This window comes from Puma concolor, chromosome B2 (assembly GCF_028749965.1).
Source record: "Puma concolor isolate L17-30 chromosome B2, mPumCon1.1.hap2, whole genome shotgun sequence".
NCBI classification, from domain to species: Eukaryota; Metazoa; Chordata; class Mammalia; order Carnivora; family Felidae; genus Puma; species Puma concolor.
Window position 1 is genome coordinate 118796376 of NC_141671.1, and position 26721 is coordinate 118823096.

The following is a 26721-nucleotide window of genomic DNA, read 5'->3' on the forward strand; positions in this document are numbered from 1 at the left end:
GGGCTGTTTGAGAACCTCTGCTGAGTCAGCGCTCGCTGGGGCAGTGGCCCATCCAGAGCTATTAAGTGCAGATCTTAAAAACAGATGTGTTGTTTGAGAGCGTGTAGGCTATTTTCCCATGTACTGTGTGTTCTAAAGGACCTCTTAAGCAGCCTGTACTTCAAGCTATTTTGTGCAAATAGAGAACAGAGAAAGGAATTATGACTCAAGTAATTTGAGGAGCCTTGATTATCTATTGAGCTACGGGTTACACTGGCCAAATACGGTCCACTCAGCCAGGACTGGCTGTATAGTTTCCAGTGCCCAGAGCAAAATGAAAATGCAGGGCCCCTTTTTCAAAAAGTATTAAGAATTTCAAGATGGTGACAGCAGAGCATTAAACCAAGTAAGCCCGCCCTGCACGGAGCTCTCCCTCGTAAGAAATGTAAGAAGTGGGTCTTTGCACAGTGACAGTTGAAATGGTATATGGTGGGATACATTAAAAAATGTACTGGGTTGCCTAGCAACTGGCTCGGGGCCTGAATGGCCTGACTTGCAAGTTTAGATACACCATCTTGAAAGTCCAAATTCATGGAAACCTTCCAGTAGACTGATAATTTTCAAGAAAAAGTAATACAGTGGGAGATAGAAAATGGGGAGGGCAAGAAGGAACACATTTTTCTCCTCTTATAACTTGGTGGCTAGCTTGTCATTTTCCCTGTCCAATCTTCGAAAAATATAACTCTTCATAAGTGAGGTAAAAGTGAAAAGGAAATTCCAGTTTTCTCAGAAACATAAACAATTTTTTTTTCCTTGGAGGGTAATGAAAACATGAATTGATCAATAAATATTTTTGAGCACATTGATTTGGTGATTCAAGGGTGCAGGACAAGAAAACAGATTCCCATTCACTGAACATTGCATAGTAACTGCCTACCATGTAGTAGAAAACAGACATTAGTAAATTTTCTTCTTAAGGAACCTCAGTAAGATTATACAGGAATATTAAGCTAAAATAGAAGAAACAAGTAGATAATAGGATCAAATTTTGCAAAAACAGAGTCCATAATCTCTTCTTTCTCTCCTGGGTATTTTACAGGGTCCTTGTGCTGCGGAAGCAGAACCAGCTCTTTTGATAGGGAGCAAGCAGTTTGGGCTTTCGAAAAACAGTCACATTGCGATTGCCTTCGATGACACCAAAGTTAAAAACCGGTATGTATTATTCTGAGATACTGAGAAAGAGCTGACAAATGGAAATACTGAGTATCTGCCCTGATTCAAGTTTAATCAACTACATTTATTCATTAATGAGGTGAGTGTTTTAAATTCACTGAGTATGATAGAGAATAGAATGATACTTGCCTGCGCCTGAGGAGCTCAGTTTAGGAAATCAGCAGACCTGGAAAGTCCTCATTTCAGAGGTGGTTTTACTGTCCTGTGTGAAAATCACCCCCCGTGAGCAGAGGCAACTTTAGCTTAGAATAAGAACGCTTTTACTTTTGTTTTATTTTGCGTGCTTTCACAGCCTCACAATCGAGTTTGAAGTGCGAACGGAAGCTGAATCAGGCCTGCTTTTTTACATGGCTCGGATCAATCATGCTGATTTTGCTACCGTTCAGTTGAGAAATGGATTGCCCTACTTCAGTTATGACTTGGGAAGTGGTGACACCAACACCATGATCCCCACCAAGATCAACGATGGTCAGTGGCACAAGGTAATAGTCCATGAGATGTTGGCAGTGGCCTACGAGGGGAATACTAAGTGGTGCAGGTGCTGTTTTGCCAGGGCATATGCCAACTCTGGTGCTACTGGAATGTGGCTGAGGCTAAAAATAAAGCAAGTGCCACATACAACTGGGAAATGTCATCAGACCTGGGTAGGTGTGTATTTGATCACTTACATGCTTCATCATGGTAGCACAGGACTCCATTATTGCTATACAGCTATGGTTCCCAAACATCTGTCTGAACACCAGGGCCAATAGTTGAAGACAGTTTCACTACTGTAAGTGAGAAATGTAGGACAATGGAGTATGTTTACCTCCAAGCTCTATGTATTCAATTTAGAGGAATAATAAATATTCTGAGATTATATTTTCATGTTTTAAGGTGCTAACATGGCCTCTCTTTTATGAGATAATATTTGACAAACTTAAAAGGTGGTAAACTAAAATGAGCCCTAATACCACCCCTCCTCATCACACCCCATACTGTGAAAACCAAGAGTTTGGGAATCTGCTGTATCATGTTTAAAGGGCCTGAGGGCCACATTTCCACCGACAGTCATTTGGAACAACTTTTAAAACATTGGCCTTACACCCAGAAACTGGCACTATTATGGGCACAGAAGGCTCATTTGCCAGCTTACTGTCCTCTTTGGCAAGACTGCAAATAGATAATATACTGCCTTATTAAAATGAAAACTCAGAATTTGTTTCTGCACCTGTGATCGCCTATTCAGTAAAGCTTCCCTAGGTAGACCAATAAAATGCTTAATTTTTAGAGTTTGATATTATTAGGTGTTGGATTTTATATATTGACACACTTTGGCTTGTCATAAACATATATATATATATAGAGAGAGAGAGAGAGAGAGAGAGAGAGATGACAAGCCAAAGAACCTGAGACAAATATAATAAAAATGCAAAGTCTGTCAATTCGTTATCTTGGAAATAAGAAATGGAATTTTCATATTTGCTTGGGAGCTTATGACTAGCAAATACTGAGCTTCATGAAGGAACTCTCGTTAAGGCTAATTCTCCTCTCTGGCTAATAGAATAAACATTACACTTAAAAAACTGGCATATTGTTGGTCCACAGTGCATCTGGGATTAAGAAAGAAAGTTTCAATACTATAAGCAGCCAAATTAAGGAGGGATTTTATTTTTGAAGATTTTTTTAAATTGTTTCCCAAACCAAGATAAGTGTAAAAATGAGGTTTTGATTATTCTAATCCTAACATAGATTCATTTTAAACCATCATTGTGCTCCAGCATTCGACAGGGTCACCCACTCCGTTTCCTGAACTCAGACTCAAATTTTTTTGTGCCCAAGCCAATCTTGACACTCCTTATTTCCCTCTGTCCCCAACAGATAATTCACCCCCCTGCTGTAATTTCAGCATCAGGTAGCTTTCCATCTTCCTCCTGCCTTTGAACTAATCAGCTGCTGTGGAAACTGCCTTGCAGCCTTGATGTGCTGCCCTTCCTTCAATTCTGCACAAAAAGTGCCTATTAGGCAGAGGGATGTAGCATATCTGAAATTGTGTTGGGGAGACCAGGCTTAGCTCAAACTAATGCATGTTTAAAACTGGACATGAATTTTGCAGCCCACTTAATTCATGATGGGGCTCTTAATCTGCAAGGTTCCTGACAACATGCGTACCTCTTGATACATGTGCTCACTTGGCAATCTATAGAAAAGTCTTTAATCTAAAACTCATCTAGGAAGATTTTGGACTCTTGGAGACAGTAGTAATGGAAAAGAGGGAGTTTGAGATATTGTGTAAGATGAGTTCAGTTTCACTCATGGGCTTAGCACATATTAGGCACTCAGTAAGTTATTTTGCTTTTTCCTAAGGAATAGCCAGAAAGTTCTTACATCTTACACTCTGCACATTTGAAATGTATCCTTGATTGGCTTTAATGACTCCTCTTCTTTTTGTAGATTAGGATTATGCGAATTAAGCAAGAAGGAATTATTTATGTAGATGATGCTTCCAACAGAACCATCAGTCCCAAGAAAGCTGATATCCTAGATGTTGTGGGGATGCTGTATGTTGGCGGACTGCCCATCAACTATACCACCCGAAGAATTGGTCCAGTAAGAGTTTAATTAATTATTTTTTTGTGTCTTAAATAACTGCCTGGGTCATGTACATATGTTGAATTATTAGGTCATATTGACCTATGACCACTTGTAAGTGAACAGGAAATCATCTTTTCTGAGAAGTGACAGAAGACTTTCTAGACTGATTTGACTATGAGGGATAATACCACAAAACAGCACATGGACCCTAGAGCCAGACTCTCCCCGTTTGGGTACCTACTTAACTAGTGTGGTCTGGAGCAAATTACTTAATGTTTATTTGACAAAGTTCCCTCTTTTGTAAAATAGGATAATAATACCAAAGAAACAAGGTTATTGCAAAAATTAAATGAGGTAATATATTTAAAGTCCTTGGAAGAGTACTAAGCATATAGAAAGCACTGGAAAACAAGGAAGATAATATTGACGACATTGTTTCAGGACTAGAGATTTTGCAAATGTGGAGAGGTTGCAATATTTACAGTATAGTTGTCCAGTACTGAACTACAGTATATAGAGTACAGTATAGGATTCCAAATTTAAAGTCCTCACAATTTTATAAGTCAGTAATCACAAAATAATTTTTTGTCAGACCATGTGTCCTTGTTTCCTTTGGAAAGCACTATTGTAAGAACTATAGGGGATCCATGTTTTTAGAAATGTATCACAAAGAAATGTGTTACATTTCTATACTCAAATTAGAACACATGATAACGCAGAGCTATTCTTCATCAAACACAGCTGTTCATCATCATTGTTTAATTCTCAGCCTTTGGTTCCTCTTGTGGGTGATCAGTATTACGCTCCTTTCATAGCTATCAGATATGATACCTAAACCTATCACAATGAGAGTCTCTGGAAAATGACAAGAGTGATTAACTTGTGTCCCTAAAACCAGATGAAATATAAGGGAGCAGAGTATGATTGAATTACGTGTACAGTCCCTAAATTCTAAACGCATCATGCAAACTTTCAAGTGTATGTACATTTTCTTGGGAACGAGTCCAAAGCTTCCATTAGATTTTCATAAGGAAGAAACGCTAAGCCAAACTTAATTATCTTTTCAAATAGAACTTAAAATTAGATTACGATGGAATGTATATAGAGATAGTATGGTTAATAAACTATTAAACTAATAAACTATTAATAGAAACATGAAATAAAAACATAAGGGACTAATTAAGTTATTTTTTTAATTATACAGTTGACACAATGTCACATTAGTTTCAAGTATACATAGTAATTCGTCAAATTTATACATTATGTTGTGCTCACTGCAAGTGTAGCTACACCTGTCACTATACAATGCTATTACAATACTACAGACTGTATTCCCTATGCTATAGCTTTTATTCAATGACTTACTCATTCCATACCTGGATGTCTATACCTTCCACTCCCCTTCACCCATTTTGCCCATCCCCCCACCTCCACCCCTCTGGCAACCATCAACTTGTTCTCTGTAATTATGAGTCTGTTTCTGGTTTTTGTTTGTTCATTCATTTATTTTTGGTTTTGTTGTGGTGTGTGTGTGTGTGTGTGTGCGTGTGTGTTTTAGATTCTACATGTAAGTGAAATCATATAGTATTTGTCTTCTCTACCTTACTTCATTTGGCATAACACCCTCTATGTCCATCCATGTTGTTACAAATGGCAAGATCTCACTATTTTATGGCTCAGTAATATTCCATTGCATATAAATACCGTGTTCTTTACCCATTTGTCCATTTGGATACTTACTTCGCTTCCTCATCTTGGCAGTTGTAAATCATTCTGCATTAAACATAGAGGAACATGTATCTTTTCAAATTAGTGTTTTCATTTTCTTTGGGTAAATACCCAGGAGTGGAATTATTGAATCATATGGTAGTTCTATTTTTAATTTTTTTGAGGAACCTCCATGCTGTTTTCCACAGTGGCTGTATCAGTTTTCATTCCCCTTGTTCACAGTAGTGTATAAAGTTTCCTTTTTCTTCATATTCTCACAGAAACTTGTTATTTCTTGTCTTTTTGATTCTAGCCTTTCTGAGAATGTAAGAAGATATCTCATTGTGGTTTTGATTTATATTGCCCTAATGATTAATGATGTTCAGCGTCGTTTCATGTGTCTGTTAGCCATCTGTATGTCTTCTTTGGAAGATGTCTATTCATATACTCTGCCCATTTTTTAGTTGGGTTATTTTTGGTGTTGAGTTGTATAAGTTCTTTATACATTTTGGATGTCAACCCCTCATTGGATATGTCATTTGCAAATATCTTCTCCCATTCAGTAGGTTGCCTTGTTTTCTTGATAGTTTCCTTTGCTGTGCAGAAACTTTTTATGTTGTCCCAATAGTTTATTTTTGCTTTTGTTTCCCTGCTTGAGGAGACATGTCTAGAACAATGTTGTTAAGGCCAGGGTCAAAGGAATTACTGCTGATGTTTTCTTCTAGGAGTTTTATGGTTTCACGTATCACAATTAGGTCTTTTTTTTTTTTTTTTTTTTTTTTTTTTTGAGAGAAAGAGGCAGAGAGAGGGGGCAGAAAGAATCCAAGGCAGGCTCCACACTGTCAGCGCAGAGCTGGATGTGGTGCTCGAACTCATGACCTGAACCGAAATCAAGAGTCGGACACAACCAACTGAGCCATGCAGGTGCCCCCCACATTTAGGTCTTTAATCCATTTTGAGTTTATTTTCATGTATGGTGGTAAGAAAGTGGTCCAGTGTCATTCTTTTACATGTAGTTGTCCAGCTTTCCCAGCACCACATGTTAAAAAAACAGTCTTTTCCACATTGTATATTCTTACCTTGTTTGTTGTAGATTAAATGACCATATAAGTGTGGGTTTATTTCTGGGATCTCTATTTTTTCCATTGATCTGTGTGTCTGTGTTTGAGCTAGTATCATAATTTTGATTATTAAGGCTTTATAGTATCCTTGAAATTTAGAATTGTGTTACCTCCAGCTTCTTCCTTCTTAAGAATGCTTTGGCTATTTCAGTAAATTTTAGTATTATTTGTCCTAGTTTTGTGAAAAATGCTTTTGGTATTTTGACAGGGATTGCATTGAATCTGTAGATTGCTTTAACAATATTTATGTAACAATATTAATTGTTCAAATCCATGAACATGGAATATCTTTCCATTTATGTCATCTTCAATTTCTTTCATCGGATTATTACAGTTTTCTGAGTATAGGCCTTTCACCTCCTTGGTTAAGTTTATTTCTAGGGATTTTATTCTTTTCAGTACAATTGTAAATGGAATTGTTTTCTAAATTTCCCTTTCTGCTACTTTGTTATTAGTATATAGAAATTCTATCAAGTACTGGGTGTTAATTTTGTATGCTGCAATTTTACTGAATTCATTCTTTCTTCTAGTAGTTTTTTGGTGGAGTCTTTAAGGTTTTTCTATGTATTATCATGTTATTTGCAAATAGTGACCGTTTAACTTCTTCCTTACCAATTTGGACACCTTTTATTTCTTGCTTGATTGCTGCAGCTAGGATTTTCAGTGCTATATTGAATAAAAGTATCAAGAATAGACTTCCTCATCTTGTTCTGGATCTTAGAGGAAAGCTCTCAGTTTTTCACCTTCTGTATAATGTTAGCTCTGGCTTTTTCACATATTGCCTTTACTATGTTGAGGTATGTTCCCTCTAAACCCACCTTGTTGAATGGTTTTATCAACAAATGTTGAGCTTTGTCGAATGTTTTTTCTGCATCTATTGAGATGATCTTTGTATTTTTGCTCTCCATTGTGTTCAATGCGATGTATCTTGTTGATTTTTGAATATTGAACTATTTTGCATCCCCAGAATAAGTCCTACTTGATCACATTTTTAATATATTGTGGAATGTGGTTTGTTAATATTTTGTTAAGGATTTTTGCATTTATATTCGTCAGACATATTGGCCTGTAGTTTTCTTATTTTGTGGCATCTTTGTCCAGTTTAGGTATCATAGTAATGCTGGCCTCATAGAATATATTTGAAAGCTTTCCTTCCTCTTCTACTTTTTAGACTAGTTTAAAGGAAATAAGTATTAACTCTTCTGTAAATGTTTGGTAGAATTTGACTATGAAGCTACCTGGTTTAAGACTTTAGTTTGTTGGTAGTTTTTTGATTGCCCATTCAATTTTGTTACTAGCAATTTATGTGTCCAGACTTTCTATTTCTTCTTGATTCAGTTTTGGAAGATTGTAGGTTTCTAGGAATGAATCATTTCTCTAGACTGTCCGATTTGTTGGCATATAATTTTTCATAGTAGTCTCTCATAATCCTTTGTATTTCTGTGGTGGTGGTGGTTATCTTCCATCTTTGATTTTATTTATTTGGGTCTTTTTTTCCCCTGATGAATCCGGCTAAAGGTTTATCAATTTTGTTTATCTTTCAAGAAACCAGTTCTTGGTTTCATTGATCTTTTCTATTGTTTTGTCTCTTTCATTTATTTCTGCTCTGATCTTTATTATTTCCTTCCTTCTACTCACATTTGGTTTTGTCCTTTTCTAGTTCCTTTATGTATAAAGTTAGATTATTTATTTGAGGTTGTTCTGGTTTCTTGAGATATGCCTATAAGTTAATATAAATTTCCCTTTTAGAACTGATTTCACCTTGTCTGTTTTCATTTTCATTTGTCCCCATGTATTTTTTTTTATTTCTTCAATGACTTATTGGTTGTTTACTATCATTGCTTAGCATCCACATGTTTTTCCAGTTTTTTGTTGTTATTATGACTGATTTTTAGTTTCATACCATGTGACCAGAAAAGATACACGATATGATGTCAGTCTTCTTCAATTTATTGAGTCGTATTTTGTGGCCTAACCTGTGATCTATCCTAGAGAATATTCTATGTGTGCTTAAAAAGAATGTGTATTCTGTTAACTTAAGATTGAATGTTCTGTATATATCTGTTATGTCCATCTCTCTAGTGTGTCTTTCAAAGACGCTATTTCCTTATTGATTTTCATCCCGGATGATGCATTTATTGATGGAACCGGAGTGTTAAAGTCTCCTACTATTATTGTGTGGCTGTCAATTTCTCCTTTTATGTCTGTTAATATCTTCTTTATGTACTTTATGTGCGTATTTATAATTGTTATATCCTTTTGTTGGGTTCATCCCTTATTGTTTAATGCCTTTGTCTCTGTTACACTCCTTGTTTTAAAGTCTTTTTTGTCTGATATAGGTACTGCTACACTGGCTTTTTTTTCTCGCTGCCATTTGCATGGAATATCTCTTACTATCCCTTTACTTTCAGCCTGTGTCTTTAGGTCTGAGGTGAGTCACTTTTATATAACAGGTAGATGGATCTTGCTTTTTTTAATCCATTCTACCATTTTGTCTTTTGATTGGAGCATTTAGATCATTTATGTTTAATGTAATTATTGATAAGTTTGTACTTACTACTATTTTGTTAATTGCTTTCTGGTTGTTTTTGTAGTTCTTCTCTGAACCTTTATTCTTTTGCTCCCTTGTGATTGATGACTCTGTAGTGTTATGTATAGCTTTCTTTCTCTTTATTGTTTTGTATCTATTAAATGTTTGGAGTTGTGGTTACCATGAGGCTCACATATAACATCCTAAGGATATAGCAGTCTACACTGATGGTCATTTAAATTCAAACACATACTGAAAAATATTTTCACTCCCCTCTCCACATTTTATGTATGTGTTGTCATATTTTATATCTTTTCATTTTCTGACATCTAATCATGGCCTTACCTATTTAAAGAAGTCCTTTTAACATGTCTTGTAAGGCCACTTCAGTGGTCATGATCTCCTTCAACTTTTTTTGGTCTGAGAAACTCTCTCTCCTTCATTTCTGAATGATAATCTCGCTGGGTACAGTATTATTGGTTGTGAGTTTTATTTTTCTTTCAATACTTTGAATATGTGAGGCTACTCTCTTTTAACCTGTAAAGTTTTCACTAAAAAATCAATGGCTAGCCTGATGGGATTTCCCTCTTACATAACTGTTTGCTTGTCTCTTGCTGCTTTTAAAATTCTCTATATTTAATCTTTGGCATTTTAATTATTATATGTCATTGTGTAGACTTCCATGGGCTCATTTTGTTTGAAACTATCTGTGCTTCTAGAATCTGGAAGTCTATTTTCTTTCTAGGTTATGGAAGTTTTTTGCCACCCCCATAATGTAAATGTTTGTTTCTTAATGTTGTCAAAAAGATCCTTTAACCTATCCTCATTTTTTTAAAAAAAATCTTTTTTTCTTAAGGTGCCTAGGTGTCTAAGTTGGTTAAAAGTCCAACTCTTGATTTCAGCTCAGGTCATGATCTCACAGTTTATGAGATCAAGCCCTATATCAATCAGGCTCTGTGCTCACAACCTGTAGCTATTTGGGATTCTCCCCCTCCTCTCCCTCTGCCCCTCCCCTTCTCACATGCTCACTCTCTCACTTTTTAAAAAATTATTTTTTTTTTTCTTTTTGCTGTTCAGCTTGGGTGCTTTCCATTATTATCTTCCAGATTACTGATCTGTTTTTCTACATCTGGTAATCTGTTCCCTCTCATACATTTTCATTTCAGTTATATTCTTCAAATTTGATTAGTTCCTTTTTATATTTTCTATCTTTCTGTTGAAGTTTTCACTGAATTCTTCCACTCTTCTCTCTAGTCCAGTGAATATCTTTACAATCATTTATTTTGAACTCCTTACTAGGCATATTGCTTATCTCTGTTTCATTTAGTTCTTTTTCTGAAGTTTTGCCTTTTGTTTGGGATATATTTCTCTGTCTCTCCATTTTGCTTGATTTTGTGTTTGTTTCTATGAATTAAGTGGAAAAGCTACTTCTCCTAAACTTTAAGGAACAGTCTTGTGGTATGGTCATCCCCTGTGCAGGCTATGTGTGCCTGGTGACTTCCTGGCTGGGGGTCACAGGGCACTCTGTGCTGGAGCTTGCCTGGTAGATTGGCTGGAACTGAACTGGGCATGTGCTGGGGTGGTCCTGGGGCTCTGCATAGAGGGTGCCTTGTCAGGACAGCTAAAACTGAAGTGTGTGCAAGTCAGGGGTTCCTAATGCCGTCCATGCAGAGGGCACCCTGGCAGGACAGAAGTGGGTATAAGCTGGGGTATTTGGGGACTCTTCTGCAGAGGATGCCCTTCTGGGGTGGCTAGAGCTGAAGTGGGATGTGGGCTGGGGCATCCTGGGGTGCTCCCTGCAAGGGGTACGCTGGTAATAACTGAAACTGAGGCATGTATGGCCTGGAGGTTCATGGGGCACTCAGTGCAGGGAGCCCCCTGCTGGGGCTGCTGGAGCCAAAACAGGCATCAGTCAGGAGGTCCTGGAGTGCTCTGTGCCAGGGTTGCCACAGAATGTCATCTGGAGCTGAGGTAGTATGGGTCTGGAGTGTTCCAGCATTCATTGTTCCTGTGTCACCTTGGTGTCATGGCTGGAGTTGCAGGGAGAACTGAACAGGAGTGTCCCAGTGTGCACCATTCTGGGGTTGCCTTGCTGGGACAGCTGGCGCTGGTATAAGCTACGGGGCTGGGGCTCACAGGCAATAGGCCAGCTGGGGTGCCTGGACCCTGGCATGGTCCATGCTATCAAGGTGGAGGAAGTACATAAACCATTGCTCTCACCAGCCTGTCTGACCCAGAGAGTTCCAGCAGCTCCCTCACCATTTGGCAGGGTTCTGGGGCTGAGCCTTTTATATACTAGTTGCTCTTTTTCTGTGCCCCAGGTCAGATGAATCTCCTCTCAGTCCCTCAGTACTATCCCTTCCCATTGCAGTTCATTGAGTCAGGGGTTGCCATTTTGCTGTGCAGAAGCTATTCAGTCGGCCCTCAATTCTTCTAAAGGAGGAATTGCTTTATCAATAGGTACAGATTTGGTGTGTCCATGGCAGTAAGTTCAGGTTCTTTCTACATCACCATCCTGGACCAGAACCAGCATAAGGAACTAATGAAAAGTTATGATATTCATATGGGGCACATAGGTCTGCCAAACCAGTGGTCCCATGAGAATCACAATGTACCCTATTTAGAATATCAGAACAATCTAGATATAGGCTAGATATATCCTAGTTGAGGAGCCCAACAGAGGATTCTGTGGGCCCATTTTGTGAAGCCTGAGATGATGGTACAGATTTAGGTAGTTTGGGGCTGTCTTAAGGAAACTGGGTGATGATTACAAGCACAGAGCATCCCCACAAATTACTGAATTCCATATAAAGGCAAAGTTTCTGCTAAAACCTGCTATTTGTTTTTGTCTGACCTGAATATTTAGGTGACCTACAGCATTGATGGCTGCATCAGGAATTTTCAGATGGCGGAGGCCCCTGTAGATCTTGAACAACCAACCTCCAGTTTCCACGTTGGAACGTGTTTTGCTAATGCTCAGAAAGGAACATATTTTGATGGAACAGGTTTTGCCAAAGCAGGTGAGGCACTTCCATTTTCTTCCTGTTGAATATTAAATAGGTCCAAATATTAACTTATGGCTTGTATGGAAGAATAAAAGTCCTGGATTTCCTAAATTAGTACACTTAAACCAGAAATAAAAACGGATAGTAGTAATAACAAAAAGTCTCTTAAAGATTAATGTGTCTTCTGGGGCGCCTGGGTGGCGCAGTCGGTTAAGCGTCCGACTTCAGCCAGGTCACAATCTCGCGGTCCGTGAGTTCGAGCCCCGCGTCAGGCTCTGGGCTGATGGCTCAGAGCCTGGAGCCTGTTTCCGATTCTGTGTCTCCCTCTCTCTCTGCCCCTCCCCCGTTCATGCTCTGTCTCTCTCTGTCCCAAAAATAAATAAAAAACGTTGAAAAAAAAAAGTTTAAAAAAAAAAAAAGATTAATGTGTCTTATTGTGAGAAGATTTAATAGAAAAAATAAGTGTAATTCTACAAGAAGGGCCATATGTTTATACATGTAATTTATCTACTTTTCAGTTTTCCCTACCTTTCTGAAGACAAGGTAGCATTTTTCTTTCTTCCTCTCTTCAACTTTTTTTAATACTCCATGTCATGAGCTCCCACTCATACCCATGACAGACACATACTGGTACCCATTTCTCATCCATGGTGATGACGATTGGCACTTTTCCCTGACTTTAGGCATCTGTCCCTTACTAATGAGCACTTCCAGGACAGGTCTGGATCACTGATAGTAAATGTACAGTTTGGAAAGAAAAATATAAAATATATAACAACAAAAAAGACCTTAACATACTTTAAGATGGACTGTTCAGTCTTAGAGTTAGAAAAAAATTAATGAGCACATAATGTATAGAAGTTATCATGGGGAACAGAAGTAAATGTTTCTTTTTTCAAAAAATATACTATTAATAGGTAAGATTCAGTGCGCTCAGAAATCACAAGTCAAGTACATATGATTTAAAACTAGAGAAGATATATAAGCAAGGTTCTGTGGATATTTAGAAGAAACATTAATTTTGGTTGGGGAAATCAGGAAAGGCTTTATGGGAAAATTGACATTTGAGCTAGGATTTAAAAGGTGAGATAAATGCTCACATACAAAGGTTTTCGGAGATGGAAGGCCAGAGCCCTCAGACAAAGCGTAATTTGGAAACTTCACCTATAGCTGAGGCAGAAAACAGATAAACACAGGTTTTGTTAAACATTTAAATATTGGTGGTTATGATGAGCCTTACATTCCATGTGCAGAGAAAACCCAAAGCCTTCCCCAAGATTTCTTCAAATTCACAGATGGCTAGCATTCTCTTGGTCAAATTTGATGGCAAGCTTCAGGGTCTGCAGTTAATTTATTGACTTGCTATTCTGCCTGGGCTCTTTTTTTTCATTCTGGATCAAACTGGACCAGTAAATTAGCCACTTCCCCAATTTCCAACAACTCCTCCCATCCCCTCAACAGACAGTGTAATGCAATCTTTATAAGACTTGGATGATTAGAGAAGGTTTCATCATTGTAAACCATACAGCTTCAATTAAACCTTTGACATCTTTGTCCTTTTCAACCACCTGATCACTGTGGTTTTTACTGGCCAATTCACTCTGTCTTCCGCTGAACTGTTTCATGTTGTGCCTTTCTTCTCCTCACTTCTCCCTTTCAGGGACAAAAACAAGCACTTTGTTTTATTTTGCAGGACAATTCAGCTTCTTTTTCTCTTAAAATCTGCTCTAAACCCACCTTTGCACATCCCAACCCATCAAGGTTCTCAGTAGAACAATAAGTTTTTCACATAATAGACACTACCCTTCATTGGAGGCAACTGTGATTACAAATAGCATTTATTTCTTAATAGAAGACATGCATAAAATTTCTGTAGTTCTTCTCTAATACTCCATGCAGTTGATATTTTCTAGGTCTGTTCATATTGAATGGCTTTGTTTCTAAGAGGCATGTCTTAAATACTTCCTAAGATTAAATAAATCAATGAATCAAATATAGGAAATTATAGAAAAAACTTACTTGGATAAACTGGAAAAACCTAGTTATGTCCCAGAATCTTCTCTTTCAAAATCATGCTTACAGTTCCTTTATTAAAAAAAAAAAAAAAATGGAAACAGTAATCTTAGAGCAGCCTAGTAAAATCTTACTGAATAATCATTGACATGCTTGACCTAATCCAACAGTAAGACTTCCAAAAGAACCATGCATTGCTATGGGATTCTTTGAGCCAATCTCCGTGTGTGTTCATCCATTTAATTATTCAACAACTATGTATTAAACTTCCCTGCGTGCCAGATACCTTGGTAGGCACAGTAATAAAATTGCCCTCACAGAATTTACATGCTAGGAGGGAAGACAACCAAGAAAATAAGCAATAACTTTAAAGTGTTACATGATACGATGGTGGAAATATAGGCCATAGGAGAGTCTGGAACTTATTATAATTGACGAATATCTGAATTGAGATCTAAACCATTGCATTGTACAAACTTGAATCAACAATCCCTAAACTCTAATCCACATTTTTTTTTTTTTTAATCTTCATTTTACAGTTGATGGGTTCAAAGTGGGATTGGACCTTCTTGTAGAATTTGAGTTCCGCACAACTAGAACCACTGGAGTTCTTCTAGGAATCAGCAGCCAGAAAATGGATGGAATGGGTGTCGAAATGATTGATGAAAAGGTGAGTGTCAGCTGTCTACATATTTCTGATTTCCTCATGATATTGTTGTTCATATGTAGAACATCTACATTGTGAAGCCTTGCTGTATTCTTTGTTGGGAGAAAGCTAGATTGTATCTTTCCATCTATCTAGATTATCTCTAATGTGTGTTTTCAACACTTATTCTGTAGACCAGTGTAAGCTTTAAGTGTGCTAATTCTACAGTAAGCCAATTGTGTTGACACATAATGGGCCAAATAGTTTTAGATCTCAAGCTCTTACTTGTTGCTAAAAGTACACTGATATCCTCTTTGTGAATACACTGTATGTAAAACTGTAGGTTCCAATGGGAAAAAGAGGAGGGGGCCTGGATTGTCTAACATCAGTGTTTGCCTCTTATACCACAGTAGGCACATCTCAGAAGTCAAGATGGCCAACTGACACATCAGTTTCTCAATTTCTATTTAAAAATCATCTAGATACCATTTCAAAAAAGTACTGATTTATACTGAATTTATATCAACATAATCTATTTTTCCAATTTGCTTACAATGGATAAGCTAATTCCAAACACCTCTCCTGTCCCTCCCTGCCTATGAACAGCAACCTGCTGCAAGATGACCTGTGTATATACTTTGTACTGAAGGCAGCAGGTAAAGAGAGGCAGGCAAAGCAAGGAGTCGCCCGAGTTTTCTATCTGGCTCTTAAATAGGACTCATGCTTCATCCCTGTTCATATGTCCACTCGTATACTGCTGCCGCCTCCCAAGAAGAAAGACCACAGAGTGACCTCAAGACTCTCCCTCCTATCTTCAAACCATCCTCAAAGGCAATAAAGCAAAAAGATCCAGGAGTACAGAGGCAGGAAAGGGGGAACAGACAAGCAACAACTCATGGCTTTGCCAGATTTTCAAGCACGTTCACTACATCTTGTTGGAGTTCGCTTCATTTCATCGCCTGCTTTTAACCAGTTACTATCAATTTGTCAGAGTATCAAGTTCCATTACAATGTATGTGTATTTCTCACCAAGTCCTGCTCTTACAAACTCCACCCAATAGAGTAGAACCTTAAGGTTTTGTTTTGTTTTGTTTTTACATCCCTGTTCAGTTTACAAACTTTTCACCTATTGCAGTTTTTCATCTTTTTAAAAACCCCGTGTCTTTTCTTTTACCTTGTCAAACGTGCTGCAAGACTGACTGTTTTCAATGTTTCAATATGTTTCTTTTCTTCGTCAGCTTCAAAAGAATTCTGTCATCTCAAATTTCAGGGACTGTTCCGTGTTACTGAAAACAGGTTTTTCTCATTTAGACATGAACTTCCAATCTAAGTTCTACATTGTTAAGAATTTAACTGGCCTTCTGGCTGAAAGTCTCTGGCACCTGTGACATGAAGCTTGCCCAAAAAAGTAATTTATGTTATTCGCAATCCTGCATATAAAATGGAATCCATGAAGGAAAAAAAAGAATACATACAATTAAAACCTCAAAAGCTTACATTTTGCAAAACCAATAATCCTCTAAAATGAATTTGTAAATCAAATTAATGAATTACTCTAAACATCTTTTAAGAAATTTTATAAAGGTTCACTAAGAACTCTCATACTCTGTAAAGATCTATGGTAGAATTTGTCCCTGTGTATATGAGGTTCTTTTTTTTATCACTTAGACTCATATATCACATTTTCTGAAAGCAGAATTATTACTAGTCTCACACATCTTGCTCCAAACAAAGAACATATTTTGTGATTCCTGGTCATTAAATCTGTGTTTTAATTTCTGTCAAGATTTTTTAATTTTTAAAATGTCTCAGATATGTTCATTTCTAACTATTCCAGCCAATGCCTTTTTCCTAGAGACATAACAATTTTTGCTATGCAAACCATCATGAAACCTTTCTAATGAAACCATCTGTGACTGTTCAATCTCCTATTTTCCAGCTTATGTTTCATGTGGACAATGGTGCCGGCCGATTCACTGCTGTCTATGATGCTGGGATCCCTGGGCATTTGTGTGATGGACAATGGCATAAAGTCACAGCCAACAAGATCAAACACCGCATTGAGCTGACGGTAGATGGGAACCAGGTGTTAGCCCAGAGCCCCAACCAGGCATCCACATCAGCTGATACAAATGACCCCGTGTTTGTTGGAGGATTCCCAGGTGAGCCTTATCTACCCCAGCAAGAATTTGTTAGTGGATTTAAAATATTTACATATGTCTATAAATATGTCCAAGAACGTGTGCTCAAGTATACTTCCTAGCTTTAGAATCTACTCCCATAAATAACACCTGAAATTTCCAGTGTGCAAAATGAGCATATTACTTATATAAACCACATGGGGCTGAACTTTACATGATAGCCCCTGAAGTTTCATTCATGAGGAGATGGGGGCTAGAGGAAATGAATTTGCTTATAAAAGATATGAGGCATTTAACAGTCAGAGTTGGTGTTCTTTCTGATTTTTTGAAAATCAATATACCAGAGGAATCATAAATTGTTATGGAACTTATTTCCTCAAGTTCTGGAAATCATTGGGTTAAACACAGCTAATTTCCCCCTTAGGTTATTATAGCATTTATATTTATATTACAAAGAAACCTAAGCAATAAATCTGCATTCAAAACCCCTGTCCAGCACATTAAGTAGAGCACATAAACCACAGAGTTACCTAAAGTGCCCATAAACAAGAGTGCCCAACTTGATGAGAAATAACCCAACCACCTCTTTTTAAATACTATAATAACACAGACTCTTGGAATGGTCTTTCAGCATGTTGGCAAGAGAAACTGCCGTTCCCATGTAAAGTTCCTCTGCTTAATAAAACAAGCAAAATATATATTCAGCAGTGGTTAATGGAGGGAAAGATTTAGGAGAAATGGGGACCAATTCAGAGCTCCTTTTTCCAAAGTTGCTTCTGGGTTTGAAAAGGGCCTACCTCTGCTTCAATCGGGATACCCTCCAAGATACTTTGAAGGAGATAATGTATTTCTCCACTTAGAGTCTATGAAATGGGATCCTAGTTAGCACTTACTAGGCCTACTGAAAGAATGGAGTGTGTCCTCAGCAAAGAAAATACTTTGTGTGAATTTTCAACCTACTTAACCTTTTGGGATGTATTTTTACAATGAAGAAAGTAATAAAGTCACCATTGAAAGCCCATATCCTAATTCAGTAAAATATTTGATCAATTGATTTGTTTCACTAAATAAAATTCCATAATATATCAGAGTTGTAAACTCATTCATTCCAAATCAAACTCTTTGCTATCTTAAAATGTACAATTCTACATGTCTCCAAATTTCAGCGTACATAACCATAGAAACTTTACAAGTTTAGCTGTTAGCGAAGCTAAGCACAAAATCACTAACTTTACTTAAAACAGGCTTCCAATTTAATCTCAAGCTAACAGCTGACTAAAACAGGCCCTTAAAAAACTTTCAGCAAAGATGGCAGAGAGGCCTCTAAGCTCACCTCATCCAACAGATACAACTAGATAACACATGTTATCATTATAAATAATCCAGAAATGAACTGAAAAGACTGGAAGAAAAAATTCCACAACAAAATGTAGAGAAGAGGCCACAGGGAAGAAGGTAGGAAGGGCAGAGACTCCGTGAGAAGTTAAAGGCCACAGGCCCTTGGTGGAAGTGAGGGAGCCACGGGTATGCAGAGGGGAGAGAAACAGAGTCACACTGGGGAGTCTACATGGGGAAGGCAATTCCAGGAACGTCTGGCTTTGAAAACAGGAGGGGCCAAATTTTGTGAGCTTTTACAACCAGCAAGACTTAAAGCCTGGAACCTTAAAAATCAACAGACTTGTCTCTGGGAGAGCCAGAAGGGTGGTAAGAGACTGAGTCCCCACCCTTCAAGAGACAGCACAAAGAACAGCCCACAGAGATAACAGCAGAGCAGCAGCAGTTTGCAAAACACCTGGGGCATAAGGGAGGGGAGTTATTTACTGTCCCAGAGGGACAGAGATTGCTGGGAGGCTCCCCCAGGAATAAAGAAGCCAGAAAGCACCATTTCCCTCCCCTGCCCCCCAGCACAAACACACAGCCACCTGCAGGAAGTAGTGCAGACAGACAGAACTGTTCCCTACTTAACTTGCTTACACCAAGCCCCACCCCCTCCAGCCCAGCCTGCTTGGATGTTGGCGCTGTGGATCCCCTCCCTCAGAAAACCAGGCTCAAACCTTGCTAATACTGCATCTCCCTACCTCATGTTTTACAGGGCCTCTGTCCCATCTCCCAGAGACGGCATGCACACCTTGCTAAAACTACGCACCTTGCTCATGTGCATTTTGTGGATTGGCCTGGTCTCAGCAGCAGAGACATGTTCTCTCAGGGCAGATGACCAGCTCGACCTTGTTAAAAGTGTGTGCCTACCCACCACTTTCAAGGGCATTAGACTTAGCTGACTTTCCTAACACACAGAAACAGAGAGACAAAATAAGAGACAGAGGAAAATGTCCTAAAAGAAAGAACAAGACAAAATTACAGCAAGAGACCTAAGTGAAACGTAAATAAGTCATATCCATAAAAGAGAATTTGAAGTAATTATCGTAAAGATACAGCACTTGAAAAAAAGAGTGGAGAACTTGTTGAGACCCTTAACAAAGAGAGAAAAAAACAAAATCAGAGATGAAGAATAATTGAAATTAAGAATACACTAGATAGAGTAAATAGCAAATTAGAGGAAGCAGAACAAATCAGCAATCTGGAGAACAGAGTAATGGCAAGTAATCAACCTGAGCAGGTGACAGGAAAAAATATGCAAAATGACAATAGACGTAGAGAACTCAGTGACTCCGTCAAAAGTAATCACATTCACGTTATAGGGATCCCAGAAGAGAGAGAAAAGGGGGCAGAGCATTTACTTGAAGACTGAATAACTGAAAACTTCTCAAACCTGGGAAAGGAAACAGAAATTCAGATCCACGAGGCACAAAAATCCCCCAACAAAATGAACACAAGGAGGTCCACACCAAAACACATAGTAATTAAAATGACAAAAAGCACAAAAGCAGCAAAAATCAGTGTATCTGTAAAAAATACCAGTCAATGGAGTCATAAAATAAAAGGATGTAAAGTATGACACCATATACCTAAAATGTAGTTTTTTTGGGGGGTGCGGGGCGGGGAGAGGTAAAAAACTGGTTTAAACTTAAGCGACCATCAACTTAATACAAACTGCCATATGCAGATGATGTTATATACAAACCTACTGGTAACCCCAAATCAAAAACCAGTAACAGATATGCAAAATATCACTAAGGAAAGCCAACTTATGGTGAGAGAACTTATGGTGGCAAGAGAAGAAAGGAACAGAGAAGCTCTACAAAAGCAACCACAAAAAAAATAACAAAATGGCAATAAATTCATGCCTATCAATACATACTTTGAACGTAAATGGACTACATGCTCCATTCAAAAGACATAGGATATCTGAATGGTTAAAAAAGCAAAACTCATCTATATTCTGCCTACAAGAGACTCTTTTGAGACCAACAGACATCTGCAGGTTGAAAGTGGGGGATGGAGAAATATTTATCATGCAAATAGACATGAAAAGTATTGCCAGGGTGGCAATACTTATATCAGGGAAAATAGACTTTGAAACAAAGACTTTAACAAGAGGCAAAAAAGGACACCACATAATAATAAAGGGAAAAATCCAACAAAACGAAGTAACAGTGGTGAATATGCACCCAATATGGAAGCACCCAAATAACAAAAATTTAAAAAGCTAATAACAAGTATAAAGAAAGTAATAGTACAGTAACACCCCTTTTTAACACCCCATTTTCATCAATAGACAGATTATCTAAACAGAAAATCAATAAGGAAAGGGTGGCTTTGAATGACATACTGGACCAGAGGCATTTAACAGATAGATCCAGAACAGTCCATCTTTTTTTTAAATTTTTTTTTTAACGTTTATTTATTTTTGAGACACAGAGAGATAGAGCATGAACGGGGGAGGGTCAGAGAGAGAGGGAGACACAGAATCTGAAACAGGCTCCAGGCTCTGAGCTGTCAGCACAGAGCCCAACGCGGGGCTCGAACCCACGAACTGTGAGATCCTGACCTGAGCTGAAGTTGGACGCTTAGCCGACTGAGCCACCCAGGCGCCCCGAACATTCCATCTTAAAACAGCAGAATACCATTTTTTTAAGTGCACATGGAACATTCTCCACAGTATGTCACATATTAGGCCACAAAACAAGTCTCAACAAATTTAAAAAGGTCACAGACATACTTTTCTGACCCAAATACAATGGAACTAGGAATCAACCACAAGAAAAAATTTGGAAAAAACACAAATACATGGAGATTAAATAACGCTACTAAACAATAAATTTGTCAACCAAGAAATCAAATAAAACATTTAAAAAATACATGGTAACAAATGAAAACTCAATGGTCCAAAAACTTTGGGATGCAGCAAGTTGGTTGTGAGAGGGAAGTTTATAGCAATACAGGCCTACATCAAAAAGCAAAAAAACAAAACAAAACAAAAAACTCAAATAAACAACATAACCTTACACCTAAAGGAACTAGAAAAACAACAACAAACCTAAAAATAGCAGAAGAAATAATAAAAATTAACACAGAAATAAATGAAATAGAAACAAACCAAAAAAAAAAAAAAAAGATAATGAAAGTAGGAGCTAGTTCTTTGAAAAGATCAACGAAATTGATAAACATCTAGCTAGACTCAAAGAAAAAAAAAGAGAGAGAACTCAAAGCCAGAAATGAAAGAGGAGAAATAACAACCCACACCACACAAATACCAAGGATTATAAAATAATACTAAGATTATATGAAAACAAATTGGATAACCTAGAGAAAATGGATAAATTCCTAGAAACATATAACCTGCCAAAAGTGAGTCAGGAAGAAATAGAAAATTTGAACAGAACAATTACTAGAAATGAAATTGAATCAATAATCAAAAAACTCCCAACAAACACAAGTCCAGGACCAGATAGCTTCACAAGTGAAGTCTACCAAATATTTAAAGAAGAATCAATACATGGTCTTCTCAAACTTAAAAAATAGAAGAGGAAGGAAAGCTTCCAATTTAATTCTATGAGGCCAGCATTACCAAAACCAGAATAAGATTCTACAAAAGAGAGAAAAAACTACAGGCCAGTGTATCTGATGAAATTAGATGCAAAAATTCTCAACAAAATACTAGCAAACTGAATCCAAGAATACATTTTTAAAAATCATTCACCACGATCAAGTAGGAAAGGGTAAAAACTATATGAACATTTCAACAGATGCAGAAAAAGCATTTGACAAAGTACAATATCCATTCATGATAAAAAGCCTCAACAAAGTAGGTTTAGAGGAACATACCACAAAAGTAGGTTCATAGAGACCATGTATGAAAACCCCACAGTTAACATCATACTCAGTGGTGAAAAACTGAGAGATTTTCCACTAAGGTCAAAAACAAGACTAAATTGTCCACTCTTACTACTTTTCTTCAATACAGTACTGGAAGTCCTAGCCATTGCAATTAGATTTGAAAAAAATAAAGTAAAATAAAATTCATCCAAATTGGTAAGGAAGAAGTAAAATTTTCACTATTTGATGACATGATACCTATATATAGAAAACCCTAAATTCCACCAAAAGAAAGAAAGAAAAAAAAATCCTACTAGAACTGATAAAGGAATTCAGTAAGGTTGCAGTACAAAATCAATGTACAGATATCTGTTGCATTTTGATACACAATTAATGAGCAGCAGAAAGAGAAATTAAGAAAACAACCCCATGTACAAGCACCAAGAAAATATATACCTAGGAATAAACATAACCAAGGAGGAGAAAGACCTATACTCTGAAAACTATAAAACATTGATGAAAGAAATTGAAGATGACACAAACAAATGGACATTCCATGCTCATGGATTGGAAGGTCAAGTAGTGTTAAAATGTCCATACTATCCAAAGCAATCATCAGATTGAAACAATCCCTATCAAAATGCTAACTGCATTTTCCACAGAACTGCCATCCTAATTTTTTTAAAAAAAGATTTTATTTGTCAGTAATCTCCACACCCAGTGTGGGGCTCAAACTCACAACCCTGAGATCAAGAGTCACATGCCCCACCAGCCACTGCAACAATCCTAAAATTTGTGTGAAAGCATAAAAGACTCCAAATAGCCAAAGCAATCTTAAAAAAGAAACACGAAACTGGAGGTATCACAATTTCAGATTTCAAGTAATATTACAAAACTGTAATAATCAAACCAGTATGCTACTGGCACAGAAACATGTAGATCAATAGAACAGAATAGAAAGCCTAGAAATAAACCCACAATTAATATTTGACAAAAGAGGCAAGAATATACAGTAGGAAAAAGTCTTTTCAACAAATAGTATTAAGAAAACTGGGCAGCTACATGCAAAAGAGTCAAACTGGACCACTTTCTTACACCATGCACACACGCAAAAAAAAAAAAAAAAAAAAAAAAAAAAAAAAAAAAAAAACTCAAAATGGACTAAGGACTTAAATATAAGATCTGAAACCATAAAATCCTAGAAGAGAGCACAGACAGTAATTTCTCTGACATGGGCCATAACAACATCTTTCTAGATGTGTCTCCTGAGGCAAGGGAAACAACAGCAAAAATAAACTATTAGGATTACATCAAAATAAAAAGCTTCTGCACAGCAAAGGAAACAACCAACAGAACTAAAAGACAGCCTACTGAATGGGAGAACCAACAGAACTAAAAGACAGCCTACTGAATGCAAATGATATATCTGATACAAAGTTAGTATTTAAAATATATAAAGAACCAATATAACTCAACACCCAAAAATCAAATAATCCAATAAAAAATGGGCAGAAGACGTGAACAGACATTTCTCTAAACAAGACATACAGATGGCCAACAGACACATGAAAAGATGCTTAATATCACTCATCACCAGGGTAATGCAAATCAAAACCACAATGAGATATCACCTCACACTGTCAGAATGGCTAAAATTAAAAAAACAAGAAACAACAAGAGTTGGAGAAGATGTGAAATAAAAGGAACCTTCGTGTACTGCTGGTGGGAATGCAAACTGGTGTGGCCACTGAAAAAGTATGAAGGTTCTTCAAAAAATTAAAAATGGAATTACCTTATGATCCAATAATCACACTACTGGGTATATACTCAAATACAAAAAATACTAATTTGAAGGGATATATGCACCCCTATGTTTATTGCAGCATTATTTACAATAGCCAAACTATGGAAGCAGGTAAATGGCTATCAATAGATGAATAGATAAAGAAGATGTGGTATGTATGTGTGTATATGTGTATATGTGTGTATACACACACATATACATACATACATACAATGGAATATTATTCAGCCATAAAAAGAAAAAAATCCTGTCATTTGCAACATAGATAGATCAGACGGTATAATGCTAAGTGAAATGAGCCAGTCAGAGAAAGACAAATAGCATATGATTTCACTTATATGTGGAATTTAAGAAATAAAACAAATGAACAAAGGGGGGAAAAGAAAGAAAGACAAACCAAAAAACAAAAACCAAAAACCAGAAATACCGATTCTTAACTATAGAGAGCAGAGGGTCCCAGAGAGGAGGTGGGTGGGAGGATGGATGAAGCAGGTAAACGGGACTGAGAGCACACCTGTCTTGATGAGCGCTGAGTTGTAGATGGAATTCTTGAATCACTGTATTTTACACCTGAAAATAATGTAATACAGTGTGTTAATTACACTGGAATTAAACTTTAAAAATACATTTAACATGGAAGCCACATTTCAAAACTGAGTCTTTTTTGCTTTCTTTTTCAGATGGCCTCAATCAGTTTGGCCTGACAACCAACATTAGGTTCCGAGGTTGCATCCGATCTCTGAGGCTCACGAAAGGCACAGGCAAGCCGCTGGAGGTCAATTTTGCCAAGGCCCTGGAACTATGGGGCGTTCAACCTGTATCATGCCCAGCCAACTAATAGGTTTAACTCCAAGAAAGGCCCTTCAAAATAAGTATATCAAGTAAAAGAAATATATCTTATCTATATGTTATTAAAACTAATTTGTGCATGTATATTGAATTATTTCTGTACTCAGATGGCGCTGATTCAGAGCCCAGACTGACTTTAAATTCAACTTAAGTCCATGAATATTAAACCAATTATTTCATTCTAAATAATTGCTTGTTTTGTGTGATTTTAAAGATGAAAGGCAACTGACCATAAATTATTGAATTTGCAACATGCCTTGAAGTCATCTCAAGAAAAGCTGAGATGTAATTTGTGAATGCAACTTTTTGATTGTTTTTATTAACTCCTATTAAAACTTTTTTCATCCTTTTCCATGTACATCATCTTTGGCTTTCTGTTCAGGCCACTGAAAACAACAATGGATTTGGCATGTTTGGGAGGAAATCAGCTCCTTACTCCCTATGTTTGAGAAAGCATTAGCAAATCATTTCCCTGATGTAGGTTTATTATTAGAGAGTTTAACTAGCCATATGAATGAATACTTTTTTTGTGCTGAGCATGTATTTAGAGAGTATAGATCAGATTCTGGCAAGGGAGCTTAATTACTTGATTTTCTTGTTTGATAATGATTTATAGGCTTTGGGGAGACACCAGAACCAAGCTCCAGAATGACAATTAAGCACACATTTGATACTGTATTACTGAGACTATGGGCTCCTTAAATTTTCAGTGAATATCACAGTATACACAATCACAGAGGAATAATGCTGAAATGCATTTTTACCTCCCAGGAAACAATAAACCAGAAACTTAATAGAAGTACATTGCTGAGTCTTTTTGAGTGATAATTTGACTTAACAAATTAATTTCCTTAAAAAAAGTCTGTGTTTAGTTCTTCTTTTATCCACTCTTTCAACCATCTTCAAAGGGGTCTTTGAGAAGACTGACCTAGATTTTATTCATCAATTTAAGAAGGAAGTGTTTCACTTGCCATCTTCAGTAGAAATAGTTGTAGTCTAATAACGTCGAACATATAAAAGAACAGACTTCCTTCACATGGTAATTTGAACAAAAGAAAAATAATCCTTTTTGACAGTGCTATCCACAAGGGGAAAGAAGGTGCTGTTTCTAATCAAGGAGATGGCTAATACACTCAGCATTTCACCATTAGCCAGTTGCTTGATATCATTTGCCTATACAACCTCATTCTAGATCAAGCAATTCTCAATCATGGCTCCATTTTGGAATTTCTGGGGAAGCTTGATTTAGCCTAGGATGTAGCCTGGGCATGAGTATTTTTAAAAGGCTTCCCAGGCAACTCTAAAGTTCCATCAGGAATGAGAACCACTGTTCTAAAGAGAGAAAGTATCCACTATGTCATAGAGTTGTAGAGTCCTCTAACAATCTATTGTTGTTAACTTTGTCTTGGCCATTTCCTCACACATAAAAAAAAATAATATTAAATCAAGTTAATGCCTTTTGAGGCATCGTTAAGTCATAAAACTCTCTGAGAACCAATGTGTTTTAAAAATGAGGATGTTCCTTCTCCACTGAACACTGACAAGATTTGTGCTTACCTGGAAAATAAGTGAATAAACAGAAATAAAGATGCTAAGTTCCTAAATTAAAAGTTAATGCCTTTCTTTCCTGAAGCCTCAACAGAAAGAAATATAACAAATTTGAAAGCAAAGGTACTCAATTAATAATCCTATCAGAGTCAAGTCCTGTTGAGGTCGATTTGTAGGTGAATGCCTTAGAATGATAGAATTGGAAGGGCCCTTTGAAATCAGTAAGTACAGTGATTCTCATCGCTTGCTAGACATTAAAATTGCCTTGGGTACGTATAAAAAGAAAAGATTCTTATATCTGTATATCACCCCAGACCTTAAATAGTCTCTGAGTAAGGCCCTGGCATTGGCATT

At 37.1% G+C, this 26721-nt stretch overlaps 1 protein-coding gene across 5 annotated transcripts in view; it reads left to right on the plus strand.

Moving 5' to 3' along the window:
• LAMA2 (laminin subunit alpha 2) overlaps positions 1–25623 on the plus strand; it is a 622089-nt gene extending 596466 nt beyond the window's left edge. For all 5 annotated transcript variants that reach the window (XM_086707799.1, XM_086707800.1, XM_086707801.1 and 2 more), the window contains 7 exons: positions 1079–1191; positions 1505–1694; positions 3646–3801; positions 12011–12164; positions 14702–14832; positions 16748–16970; positions 24651–25623. In XM_086707799.1, coding sequence (XP_086563925.1) covers positions 1079–1191; positions 1505–1694; positions 3646–3801; positions 12011–12164; positions 14702–14832; positions 16748–16970; positions 24651–24808 — 1125 coding nt within the window. In that variant the 3' untranslated portion in view covers positions 24809–25623. The remainder of the gene's footprint in view (positions 1–1078; positions 1192–1504; positions 1695–3645; positions 3802–12010; positions 12165–14701; positions 14833–16747; positions 16971–24650) is intronic.
• Positions 25624–26721: the final 1098 nt, after the last annotated feature.